The 13,762-nt window shown below is 36.9% G+C and overlaps 1 protein-coding gene across 7 annotated transcripts in view; it reads left to right on the top strand.

The window, feature by feature from the left end:
- The window catches only part of LOC131194826 (complement factor H-like), a 117,088-nt gene extending 104,398 nt beyond the window's left edge, over positions 1-12,690 (top strand). For 6 of the 7 annotated variants that reach the window (XM_058176307.1, XM_058176309.1, XM_058176313.1 and 3 more), the window contains 5 exons: positions 4,331-4,507; positions 5,826-6,002; positions 6,922-7,104; positions 8,086-8,282; positions 12,282-12,690. In XM_058176307.1, coding sequence (XP_058032290.1) covers positions 4,331-4,507; positions 5,826-6,002; positions 6,922-7,104; positions 8,086-8,282; positions 12,282-12,287 — 740 coding nt within the window. In that variant the 3' untranslated portion in view covers positions 12,288-12,690. The remainder of the gene's footprint in view (positions 1-4,330; positions 4,508-5,825; positions 6,003-6,921; positions 7,105-8,085; positions 8,283-12,281) is intronic. The other variant, XM_058176308.1, reaches the window with a different exon arrangement.
- The last annotated feature ends 1,072 nt before the right edge of the window (positions 12,691-13,762 follow it).

Here is a 13,762-nt window from a genome sequence, read left to right as displayed (position 1 = left end):
AGGTGCCGCCCGCCAAACAATGTCGGCTGGCGGCCCCCAGGGGAAGGGCCTTCTCTGTGGGGGCTCCCACACTCTGGAACGAGCTTCCCCCGGGTTTACGCCAAATACCCGACCTTCGGACATTTCGTCGCGAACTCAAGACTCATCTTTTTATCCGCGCGGGGCTGGCTTAAATTGGGATTTTAATTGTAAATTTATTAATTTTAAACGGGGTTTTTTAGCATGGTAAATTTTAATCATGGGGCTAATTTAAAATAAGTTTTTTAAATCGTATTTTAAACTTGTATATTGTATTGTTGGTTTTATTATGCCTGTACACCGCCCTGAGTCCTTCGGGAGAAGGGCGGTATAAAAATCAAATAAAATAAATAAATAAATAAAAATAAATATCCATCTTCATGGGAATAGTCCTGAGATCACAAAAATTATTTGATTCTTGCATTCTTCCTCTGTCTCTAGGAATCATTAATCACAAATAGCAAAATAACCATTTTGAATAACAATTAAATTTCTTCTTATTCTTGAATAATAATAATAATAATAATAACAACAACAACAACAACAACAACAACAACAACAACAACAACAGAGTTGGAAGGGACCTTGGAGGCCTTCTAGTCCAACCCCCTGCCCAGGCAGGAAACCTTACATCATCTCAGACAGATGGTTATCCAACATTTTCTTAAAAATTTCCAGTGTTGGAGCATTCACAACTTCTGCAGGCAAGTCGTTCCACTTATTAATTGTTCTAACTGTCAGGAAATTTCTCCTTAGTTCTAAGTTGCTTCTTTCCTTGATCAGTTTCTACCCATTGCTTCTTGTTCTACCCTCAGGTGCTTTGGAGAACAACTCCCACTTCTCTGTGGCAGCCCCTGAGATATTGGAACACTGCTATCTCTAATTTAGATCCAGAGTCTTTTATTCCATAATTGTCACTTATATTCTTGCTTAAATAACACAATTCTCTATTTAGTTCTTTAGTCTAAGGGCAGCCATCCAAGATCCTTTCTTAAAACTGTCATGCGATCACTCCAACATATCCATCTTCATGGGAATAGTTATAAAAACCTATTCGACTCTTACATTTCTTCCTCTGCCTCTAGATGTCACTCTGTGATACAATTGCAAACCACAAATAACTAAGTAGCCATTTTAGGTGACAATTAAGTTTCTTCTTATTCTTAGATGTTTTAGAGCATAAAAGTCAATTTTCTAGTCCAAAATCTTTGCTTAGCTGTGTCTTAGAATCACATTAGAGTTATCTTAGGCTTGAAAAGACAATTTCTTTCTTTCATTTTTTCTCTGTCTTTAAATATCTTTTTTGAATTACAGTCACAATTAACAGAGTGTCCATTTTATTTCTGTTGTAATAAACCACACCTTCCCTTTGTCTCTGCTTATTTTTCTTTTTCAAAATCTTATAATAATTTTTTTTAATTTCTTCTAATCCCAAATTGCAGGTGGTAGGGGGATTTGAGGTGTTCCGTTAAAACCAATATATTCCCTTTAACCCCCTTTTCTTGTTTCTTTTGTATCCTAAATAGTCCATCAAAACTTCCAGGGATCTCAAAACAATTGCTTAATTAGAAGGTATTTGTTTTCCTTTCTTATTTAAGTAGGGCTCTTGACTTCGGTTCCAAGCCCTCTCTTATCAGAGTTTGGGTATTCTTTAAATTAATTCTTTCCATTTTCACTTTCCAGTACATTTAGCCGCTAATTCAATATTTTTTTAAAGCTTGTGCCAATTTTAAAATAAAGTTTCTTCATGAGCTGGTGACAATTTACCCGACTTCAATAATCTGTTTCTATTTGTGCTTCATCCTCCTGCCCAATCTTGTGGCTGTCCCGATTTTGTAGCAACTGATGGCGGTTGCATTTCCTCCTCTTGCTGGGTTGGGGGAAAAAGACCAGAGTTGCAGGGAGTTTGTAATCTCCCTGTTTGCTCCGGCGGCTCCCCCATTCTTCGCTGCTCCTTCAAAGCAGTTATGGTCCAGAACTGACCCCCATATCGGGGGGGGGGATTTCGGTGCATACCCCGGAGCTGTCGTGGTGTGCGACTGTCTCGTTTGCAACGTTGGCCATGTCTCGCAGATCTAGGAATTTAAAATCTTCAGTTCTGGATGGGATTGCACTGCCCCAGACAAATCCTATGTACAACTTGTGGGTTCTTGTAGCCTCAAAATGCCTGCTCAATGGCACATGTAACATTTCTGTTACATGAGTTGCACTAGTTGCTGGTTTGCTTCCAGGTCCAATTTAATATGTTAGATATCATATTTAATGGCCTTCATGGCACAGGGGACTATTTTACCCCAATGCGATTGGCCCACCCGACTCACTCTGGCAAAAGGGCAGCACTGCAGACTTCCTCAGTTGCTAGTAGGATCTAGTAAATGATTTTTCTCTGCCATGTCTCCACCATCTGGAAAATCTTGCTGCTGTAGGTGAGATACACCTTCACCTTTTAGGCCAGTGGTGCCAAACTCAAGGCCCATGGGCAGAATCCGGCCCACAGGCTGCTTACCTGGAAATATCAAAGGATTGGCCTGTGGTGCATCTGCCAGCTGGAGACAGGCCATGGTGGGGAGGCACATGGGGCTCGCACATGATCCATTGTTGGCCTCCTCAACCTCCTGCAGCACTCTGCCAGCAAAAAACAGACCACAGAGGGGCTCACACAATGTAATGTGTGGTTATATGGTAAGATGTATGATCTACCTTTTGAATGGTATCACCAACCCTTCTTCATTGCTCCAGTGAGTTGTGAGAAGGCAGCCCAAGCACTCAAAACCCTGAAGAAAGGCTGAATTAGAAGGACTAACTGAAGCCATAAGGAGGTTTTAAAAAGTAAAATTTAATTTACTACAGTAATGCCTTACCACTCCCCCCATGAAATTTTATTACTTCTCTTAAGGAAAGGAATCTAAGAGTCTTTTATAGTTGAACAATATTTGAGAGTGAAAGATTTGAGAGTGAAATGTAGCAGTTACTATCACAAACACAAAATCCTCTTTGGAATTATAAAAGATTAGTTAGAAAATCCAGGTAATTATTTCCTTCAACTTCATCTGAAAATATCTGCAAACAGCTCTGTGAGTCAAAGGGTATGAGTGTATGCTACAACTCAAGAATAATAGGAGACCCTGACTTACTACCATTTGTTTAGTATCTGTTCACGCCCACCATGCCCATGCCCACACCCAGCCACCCCCACCACACCCAGCCGTGCCCCACCACTACCTCCTGCCCTCCGAGGTCAAACAAAACCCCTGATGTGGCCCTCAATGAAATCAAGTTTGATACCCTGCTCTAGGCCTTCTGGATTTGCCTCAAAACCTGGTTTAGCCAATTGGCTTGGGGCCATGATAGGGCACTTTACACTGGAAATGACTGGAAGACTAAGAAAGAAGATTCCACCCCTGTGATGCTTATGTACTGGTTCCTAGTTTTACTCAATCTCTATTAAATTTAATGTTTATCCATTTTAAATGTTTTTCTATTCTTATTTTTTATTGCTTTGCAAACCATCCCATCACTTCTGTTATGCCAATACTGACATGGATGGCACAACATCCAATACAACACAAATATTTGTGCAGAGTTTTTAATGGAAAATGGGTAAAAATTAAAAACACATGGGGAGATGCCATTTATCCCAAAGCAATTGCTATTCATTTAAATACAGATCTGACTTAAGGTATTAAGAAAGTAATGACACTATAAGTTCTAAAGTTGAAAGACAATGCTAGGGAAAACAGCAGTAATCATTTTCTTCTATCAGTTAATCAAGCTTGTATGACATTGTTGCTTTTTTAAAAAATAAGAATTAGTGTAATTTTGAAATATAGTTAGAGAACAAAATGATTCTGGAAAAATAATAAATTATATATGCAATCATGGATTTGATACTAAAGAATCTACTAAAAAAATATGTAGAAGAGGACAATGTGTAACAGCCTTCACTTCTAAAGGTATAGTAATTTTATTTTTGAACTTCTCAAGGAAATCGTTTTTGAAGCAACATTGTTGAAAAGCGATGCTTAAAGGAAAGAGGCCAAACTTGCTCTCTTACTCTTTCAATCTATGCAGACTCAGACAAACAGGCATTTGTTGTTCCAGAGACTGAATGATTCTTTACATTGTGTGGGCAAAGAAGGCTAGATTAAATTAACCAATGGAAGCATTATTGGAACTGATCAGCATGTGAACAATTTTTGACTTAGGTGGCCTAATGTTGATGATATATTTTCTCATAATTTATTTTTGGCCTCTATTCTATCTCTCTTGAATCACTTCAGAAAATTGAAATCTTGTATCCTCATCCATTTAGATGCAACGTGTCCCACATCCCCTATAGTTGAAAATGCTGAAATTACTGGGGATACAATGAAGAAGTACATGAATGGCGAGAAAATAAATTATCGGTGCAATGATGGTTTTGAAATATCTGGATCAGCTGTTGTAACATGTAGACAAAATAACTGGTCGCGCTTGCCAAGATGTGTAGGTAGGAATGCATGGTCTATATTTTTGCTGAGATTCACAAAATTCACATGGAGAGTACATTTTAAAAAAATCTGAAATGAAATATTATTAAGAATCATTAGAAAGGAATGGGAGACTCTTGCCAATGGTAACTGGTATCTTGAGCTCTAGAGGGGGGAGACGCTGCGAGCTGGGAGACAGGATGAAGCTGAACTTCCTCCAATTCAAAATGTCTTCTTTTCTGTTCAAGAAGAAATGCAGCTCAATACTCTTGGTAGTATTTCCTCTGCTACAGCATTTCCTAATCGGAGGGTGGGGGTGTCAGCCTAGATATCCAGTCTATGTGAGGTCATGGAAACCCAGCATGAGGGACAGATTTTAGATTAGTACAGTGTTTGTGTCTGGAAATATCACCTGTGGTTGCCTTGCCTACCTTGAATGATCAAGCTTGTCTGCGTAGTTATTTTTCCTCCACTTCTACCTGATCACAATCTAGAGACTGTTAGCAAGTTATATAGAGTACAAAAACCAAATAACATCCACAATAAAACATCCACAGTATAATCAACTGTAAAAATAGTAAAGCAGCTGAACGGACTAAGCAACCTTTATGTGTTCTCTCTCATCCAGATCTGATGGTTTCCAAACATCAAAAAAGGATGTTGAAACCATCACCCTCACAGCCTAGGGTATAAGATCACAGTTGCATCCATTGCTCTGATATGCAGCTTCATGACAGACTGATTGGAAGGGAAAAGGCCAGAATAGTTCATCATGCAGAGGTTCAATAAATACTTTTTGGCATATAGTTCATAGAAGGATTTGAATTTCTTGCGGGATAATCCAGTTTTCAATAGAGCATTTCAGAATTGCTCTAATACACAATTACCACTATGTATCAATGTTGTATTCTTATTTAGCTTTTACAAACAAAATTAGAAAAGAGATTGTATACAAGTTCTCCCACCCTCCAAGTTAACAATCATCCTACAAAAGAAGTTTCAGATAAAATTATTTACACAAACACAACACTGCCATTAATCTATGGCTGATGAGTTATCACGACAGTATTGATTGAAAGCACCCAGTTTCATTTCTTCAAGATGAGTAGAAACAGGTTCTGTAGGAGGAAGAGGAGTTTCCTCTGACTGCAGCCTCACACTCTCCTCACCTCAAAGGGAAGCAGCCTCAAGCCTGCAGCATCACACTTGTATTTTCTGTGCTATATGATGTGTGTTGACAGTTTTGGTTTCAAAAGTGGGAGCATGTTTTCAGATGTTTGCTTTAGGAAAACCAAGTGCATTTTGTTTGAATGGGACCATTTTTTATTTCCATTTTAGATGTAAGATGTTCTTCTCCCCCTGAAATTCAAAATGGTCAGATTATTGGTGAAATAAAGGAAAAGTATTTGCCCCGGGAGAAGGTGCAGTATCGATGCAACACAGGTTATACTCATCTTCGATCTCCTTTCATTACATGTTCGAAGAATGGTTGGACACAAACACCAAATTGTACAGGTATTTATCTGCAGATCTTCACTATGTAGAACTGAAGTTAGACTTGGAAATGAATTTGCTTTTACTTCACTGTCTCTTTCATGTTATTTTGAAAAGGTTCTATCAGTCTTTTTCAATATTTTGTTGCTAGAATTATAAAATTTAATGTCCCTGTTGAACTGTGAAAGCAGAATATATTTTCATTAACACTGTCCCTCTTCTGCAAAATTTTGAATTTCTGCTTCTATATCTCTATTCAATTCATTTTATAGCTAGAAATTTTTTCTTATTTGGAAGAGTATGTGTCTTTTGGAGCACAAACATGGATTTCTATTTCACAATTAGCCTCTCCTTCTCAGTCCTATGATATCATAGGACATAAAACTAGTTGTCATTTTAAAAATCTCATATATATTACATATATTACTTACCTTAACTTCTCCATCTGTTTTCACACCTATAGTCATCATACTACCAAGATATGTAGATTGACCTATTTGCTTATTTTTTTTAATCATTTAATCATTTGCACCGTTCACATGTCTAACGTTCATTCAAATCATTTACATTCTCAGCCAACATTGTGACTTCACCCATAAATGAAATTATATTCACATTCATATCCCCAGCCAATGCAGGCTTCCTTATTAGTGCTCATTATACTTTTATAAAGGAATATATAATAATTATGCACCGGGTATGTGTGTGTTGTATCCATGTCTTAGTTAAGTATTCCCTTGATTGTCATGCTTGCTTCATATCTTTCTAATACCTCTGTTATTGTATTCAGCAACCAACTCTCTACACAAAATATTCCATAATTTCAAGCCTATTCCTTTTGTCATAAACTTTTCCTAAATCAACAAACATACAATAGAATTTATAAGATATATTTGTAATCATGAGGAGTGTTGCTCAATAGATTCTGTATCTGTTATAGATATTGGGGAAAACTGTGGACGGCCACCTCACGTGGAGAATGGAGACATTACAGACTTATCCAAGCCAATCTATTTACATTCTGAACGTGTAATTTATCAGTGCCAAAATTTCTATACAATAGAAGGTTCTCCAAACGTGACTTGTCAAAAGGGTCGTTGGTCACAAACACCAACATGTAGAGGTATAAGTAATATCTATAAATCTTTTTAAATTTATTCTTTATAGAGAAATATTGTATTATGGGAATGTTATAAATTTCATGACATCAGAGCTTGTTATGTCAGTATGTTAGTGCCAGAAGATATTTTACTTCCTTGTAATTGAATTAGAAGTGGTAGTATTATGAACCAAGATAAAGTAACTTTCTCAGGGAGAAACTGCTTCATAATGGAGAATTGTACAAAAACTTTTGTCATTTACAAATGTTGTCCTCATTTTGTTAAAACTTCCTGTGAAATTCTGCTTTCCTTAAGGTACGTTTCATAACAGACAGTTTTTTAGTCAGTGGCATGATTGAAAAGAACTTGTGAAAATTCAGATTTTAGTTTACTTGAGTTCAGTATGTAGATTTTCTTTTTCTTAGTATTTCACAGATCAGAACACAGGGCCCTCCATTATCATCATCAAGCCATCAATCAATCAATTAATCAATCAACAATCACTCCTTGAACAAAAATTACAAAAAGTCATGTTTCCCAACAATCCACTAGGGCTTTTTTTAAATTATAGTATTAGTTGAATCTCTAGGGAACTATTATTTTTTAAATAAGCTAAGTATGGATGAAGACTCTGTTGACTTAATCATATCTACCCAGTTTAGTCAACACTGAAAAAGAAGATATGAGGTGACATTGTAAGAGAAGTTGCCTGAACTTGGTCTTCTCCAGATATTCAGTATGAGGAAATTTGGAAGAAGGGGATTAAAAGGTTTTTCTTCTTCCTTTTACACATGTAACATTGTCTTGCTTAAAAGAGTTTTAGTTCATGACTGATAATTAGTTCTTGAGAGACAAAATAAAATAAGGGGGGATCCATTTACATAGATCTCTAATCATTTTAGCCTATTGCAACTTAGAATTTCTAACCAAAACTAATTGCTTTATCAAATGAATTCCTCAATGTAAAACTTTCTACATGTCATCTGATTTGTGTCCTTTTTCAGCGGCTTGTACAGTAAGTAAAGAAGATATGAGAGAACACAATATAAGGCTGAAGTGGAGATATGGGGATAAAATATATTCTGAGGATGGAAATACAGTGGAATTTGTATGTTTAATAGGCTATAAACAACATCCAAATACCAGATCATTAAGAGTTAATTGTGTGGATGGGAAATTTGACTATCCGTATTGCATTCCTGTAAGTATATTTTCAGAAAAATACTTTAATTCACCAATATTAACCAATATTAATTGGTTAATATTATATTAACCAATTATTATGTTAACCAATTAATTAATTAATTAATTAATTATTAATTATTATGTTAACCAATATTAACCAATATTAACATTTCTTTCCCTTGTCCGTATCTATATACCTATATATCTATATCTATGCATTAAAAAAATCACTTAAATATTTAAAAGGCCAAAGTCTGGAGCTAAATTGTGGATATAATGGATTCTAAGGCAACTCAATCTTTGGCAAGTCTTCTAAATCAATTTAGAAGTCAATCTAATTCTTAAGATTCTTGTGACCTAAATAAAGTTCCTTCTGTTCAGAGCAATGGGATAGAAGCACTTTGAGGGGAATGTTACTTAAAAACACTGAGGCATGGGACACAAACATCACCCATCATTTCATCTCTTCTGGTCTATTGCTGAATCCTGGCAAATCCTAAGATAAAGAACAGGAGATCCCTGTATCCTAGCCCTGAAATGAATGAAAACTCTTAATTTAACCTCAGTGGCCTATTTTCATTGATTATATTGTCCTCAATGAAAGAATTTCAATTAGAATAGAATAGAATTTATTGGTCAAGTGTGATTGGACACACAAGGAATTTGTCTTGGTGCATATGCAACACTTACAACACTTAATGATAGTCATAGGGTACAAATTTAACACTTAATGATACAACATTTAATGATAGTCATAGACTATAATTAAGTAATCAGGAAACAATCAATATCAGTATAAATCATAAGGATACAGTCATAAAGTCATAAGTGGAAGGAGATGGGTGATGGGAACGATAAGAAGATTAATAGTAGTGCAGATTTAGTCAATAGTTTGACATTGTTGAGGGAATTATGTGTTTAGCAGAGTGATGGCAGATGACAGACTCAATGATTCCTCTGTAGAACTGGATCAGCAACTCCTTGGGCAGTTTGAGTTTTCTGAGTTGGCGCAGAAAGAAGATTCTTTGTTGTCCTTTTTTGATGACATTTTTGATGTTAGCTGTCCATTTTAGATCTTGCGATATGGTAGAACCTAGAAATTTGAAGGTTTCTACTGTTGATACTGTGTTGTCTAGTATTGAGAGAAGTGGAAGTATGGAAGGGTTTCTCCTAAAGTCTACCACCATTTTTACGGTTTTGAGTGTGTTCAGTTCCAGATTGTTCCGGTTGCACCTCAAGGCTAGTCGTTCAACCTCCTGTCTGTATGCGGATTCATCATTGTCTCGCATGAGACTGATCACTGTTGTGTCATCTGGTGACATATGGATCGTTAGAGATGCAGTCATTGGTATACAGAGAGAAGAGAAGTGGGGAGAGCACACAGCCTTGGGGGGGGGCTGTGCTAATTGTACAGGTATCTGATGTGATTCTGCTTAGCTTCACCTGCTGCTTCCTGTTTGTTAGGAAGCTTGTGATTCACTTACAAGTCTGTTCAGCTTGTAGCTGGTTTAGCTTAGTTAGAAGAGTGTCTGGAATGATAGTATTAAATGCTGAACTAAAGTCTACAAAGAGGATCTGTTGTGTCTTGTCCGCTCTCACAGCAGCCGGGGCCTTCTTATCTGCTCCCGAACACGGAGGAATGTATGCCTCCCAGCCCCAGTCCTGCCTCCATGCCCAGACAAGCTGAAGAGGAGGGGGCATCCCCCGGCCCCAGCCCTGGCTCCATGCCCAGGCAAACGGAGCAGCTAGATCCCTCCCACTCCTCCACAGCATGTGAGCCTGAGGAAAGTTTACTTCCAACAGCTGCTGATTGGAGTGACCCTCGCATCAGAAGATTGGATAGGCAGAGGCAACAGAAGGAAGGGAGGGGCAGGCCTTAATGAGTGCTGAGTCATGGAGCCACACCCCATGGCCTATATAAAGGATCTGCTTTCTGGCAGTCTCTGAGTCAGGCAAAGTCGAACTTATCTTGCTGAAGTCACTTACTGGTCTCCTGCCTGCTCTGAGGACTTTGCTAGGACTTTGGGCAGAGCTGCACAGGCAAGCCTGATTCGGATTTCCCTGACCCGGCCATCAGCGGAGGAGTGGGACACGACAGGATCCTTGCATAGGTGGAGATTCAAGATGTTGTAGGATGTAGTGCAGAGCCATATTAACAGCATCATCTGTTGATCTATTTGCTCAGTATGCAAATTGCAAGGGGTCTTAGAGTGGATCCGTGATGGTTTTCAAGTGGGACAGCATTAGCCTTTCAAAGGTTTCATGACTACAGATGTTAGTGCAACTGGTCAGTAGTCATTCAGTTCCTTGATGGTGGGCTTCTTCAGCACTGGGATGATAGTAGAGCGTTTGAAGCAAGAAGGAACATAGCACATCTCTAGTGATTTATTGAAAGTATGGGTGAAGATGGGGGCCAATTAGTCAGCATAGACTTTTAAGCAAGAAGGAGTTATCTTGTGTGGGCCTGGAGCTTTTCCTGGCTTTTGTCTGTGAATTAGGTCTTGCACTTCCTTTTCTGTGATCACTAGGGGTTGTGAACCTGATGGGATGGGGTCAGTTGTAGGAGGTTTGGCTATTGTTAGTGGTCTGAGATGGGGATTGTGGAGATAGGTGGCTGTAGTTTCCTTTCAAACTTGCAGTAAAACACGTTCAGGTCATCTGCCAGTTGTTGATTTCCTTCAGCCTGGGAAGGAGGTTTACCCTAGCCGATGAAAATTTTTAGTAGGAAGCAAGTAATTCTTAGGTTGGATCTAGTAGTTTCTTGAATTCAATAGAATTACATTTAGTAATGGATAATCTATCTCATCCAATTCATTTCAGAAGGTCTTCTTCTTTCAATCTACTTTTACATTCATTCTAAGCTTGGAAATATTTCATAGGATACCTTATTTTACATGTAACGAATGATTATCAATGGTTACTAATTCAGTTAATTTTATTTTTTGTTCTGGTCCTGTAGTTTCTGACAGATATTTATAAATCAATATGTAAACACACATATGCAAGTTGAAAGGGAGGAGAATATTTCAATATCAATGCAAATGGAATAAATGAAATCAGTGAAAATAGCCCACTGGGTTTAAAGTAGAGATTCCACTCATTTCAGCCCCAGTACAGAGGAATCTCCTGGCCTTAGAATCTTCCAGGATTCAGCAACAAGACGTGAAATGGCAGATGTTTTTTCCTCCCTGCCCCATTACTTGTTGAAGTATTATCCCTGTAATACTTCTTTCCCATTGCTCTGAATGGAAGCAATTTTATTTAGATCACAGGAATCTTATTGTATCATGGGGCTTCCCTTTGAAATTACAATTAATACAAATAGGAGTAGTAAAATACCAATTTCTATCAAGATTTACAATCAAATACCAATTATTTCTGTACTGCAGCTTCTTTCTAATCAATGTAGTGTATGTGTAATGACAAAATGGCTGCTTTCTTGGTATTGTTGGACTACAGCTCCCAGTATCCTTCTATTGGACTGTGTTGTCTGAGAATAATGGGAGTTTATTTATTCATTGCATTTGTATTCCATCTTTTCTGAAGTTTATCCCCTGTGAGGATGAATTAAAGTTTGGTAACATCTACTTTCCCACTCCTGTTTTTAAAATCTTGGGCTTTGGGATCATTCTGACTGCCACAGTTGATATCCTAAAATATCAAGGATGGTTAATAAACATTCTTTGAATTTGTTACATGTTATTGTAAAAAATAATTTCTTTAAAGAAAGAAAGAGAGAGAGAGAAAGAGAGAGAGAATGAGGGAGAGAGAGAGAGAGAACGTTGCCCAGTGACAAAATGGTCTACAATTTTTTAGTCACTTGAATAATTTTAAGTAATTGATTTAACAAATTGAGATGCTGCCATTTCAGAGCCTTCTTGCCCATGCATGGAATCAATTTAATATCATAAAGTTATCAGAGACTGCATTTTGCTTGCAGATCAAGATCTATCAGTTTAAAAAAGAATTATATAAATGTAGAGATGCAAATTTATTTCTTCATTGTATTTTACAGATCTAACTAAATGAACAGCAGAACGTGTACACCATTCTTTGAACCAGAAGATGAATGTCAAAAATCATTTATCATTCTCCTAAAATTTGATCACATTAAAGTGTATTGTCTATAGCTATCAACAATGTATCTTAACCTAAAAGTCTACTTTGTAAAAACCAAATTTTACCAACTGGGAAAAAGTGAACATTTAAAAACAAGTCTATAGACTATCTTTAAGGAAGATACATCTAGAATGAGGAATTTTCATTTTCTTTAATATACATTTCATTTGTAAACATTTGATTAATCTGAATTATCAGTCAGCAGGCCATTTTAACCCAATAAAAATAGATAATTGTAATTAATATTTTTAGCTTATAGATGTGCTGAGTTCTTTAAAAAATAAAAATAAATAAATGTTTTTTTCACCAAACAATTTGTAATATATTTTGTAAAGAAACAGAGGTATACAGTAAACTCTCCAATTCACAGTCCAATCCAAGATCCAGAAGCAGTCTAGTCTTCCTTGGGTTGTTCTGGAGGTAGCCTGATATACCTTGATGCTCAGAATCAGAGGGAGATTCAGCCAAATGGGTTTCTGCTACTCTGATGTATAGCATAGGAAAATAACAAATAGGTACAAGGTTTTGTTTCTTCTTTGTTTTGTTTTTTCTTTTTAACAGTATGAAATTATACAATTATTTATTAACAATTAAAGTTAAGCTAGATCTTAGAAACTGATGCCACATTCCTTCATAAACTTTATTTGACACAGAATGGAATGAAATGTACTAAACATACTGTTTTTAAATCCATAAAATCATTTTTGGCGTTTCATCATGATGTGGTTGTATCATCTCTGAATTCTAAAGAATTCATTGGCTTGGCTTCTGACTGGACACTTGATGACAAGTGGCTTAATGTTATGAACAGGACTCCAAGACAATAACATTCTGGGGGGACCAGAAATTTTAGCTGATAAGTTTTCATTCCTTTTTACATCCCCCTAAGTTAGGGAGAGTCAGTCTGAGCCTTTTCTAACTCTTTTCCTAGGCTTTATAGAAAGCTTCTGCACTTGTTTCTGTAACCGTTTCTCAATATTCTTTAGCAAAAAAGGCCCTAAGAGTTGTAAACCTAATTTTACGCAGCTTCTTTTCTAAAAACTCTACACTACTAACTAGAGCATACAAAACATTTGCCAGACCTATTCTTGAATACAGCTCATCTGTCTGGAACCCATACCACATCTCTGACATAAATACAATAGACTGATCAACTGCATTCAATGTCAAGTTCTCAATGGAACTACATCTGTAAGAAGGATAGCATGTAATGGAGAGCCTCCATGCTCTATCTTAGGCCAATTACTCTTCAACATCTTCATAAATGGTTCAGATGACAGTATACAAAGGGAACTCATTAAATTTGCAGATGACACCAAGCTGCAGAATTGGTAACACTTTAGAATATAGACTCAAGATTCAAAAGGATTTTGACTT

The sequence above is a fragment of the Ahaetulla prasina genome, chromosome 3, assembly GCF_028640845.1.
Source record: "Ahaetulla prasina isolate Xishuangbanna chromosome 3, ASM2864084v1, whole genome shotgun sequence".
Taxonomy (NCBI): Eukaryota; Metazoa; Chordata; class Lepidosauria; order Squamata; family Colubridae; genus Ahaetulla; species Ahaetulla prasina.
This window is presented reverse-complemented; position numbering and strand designations above follow the sequence as displayed.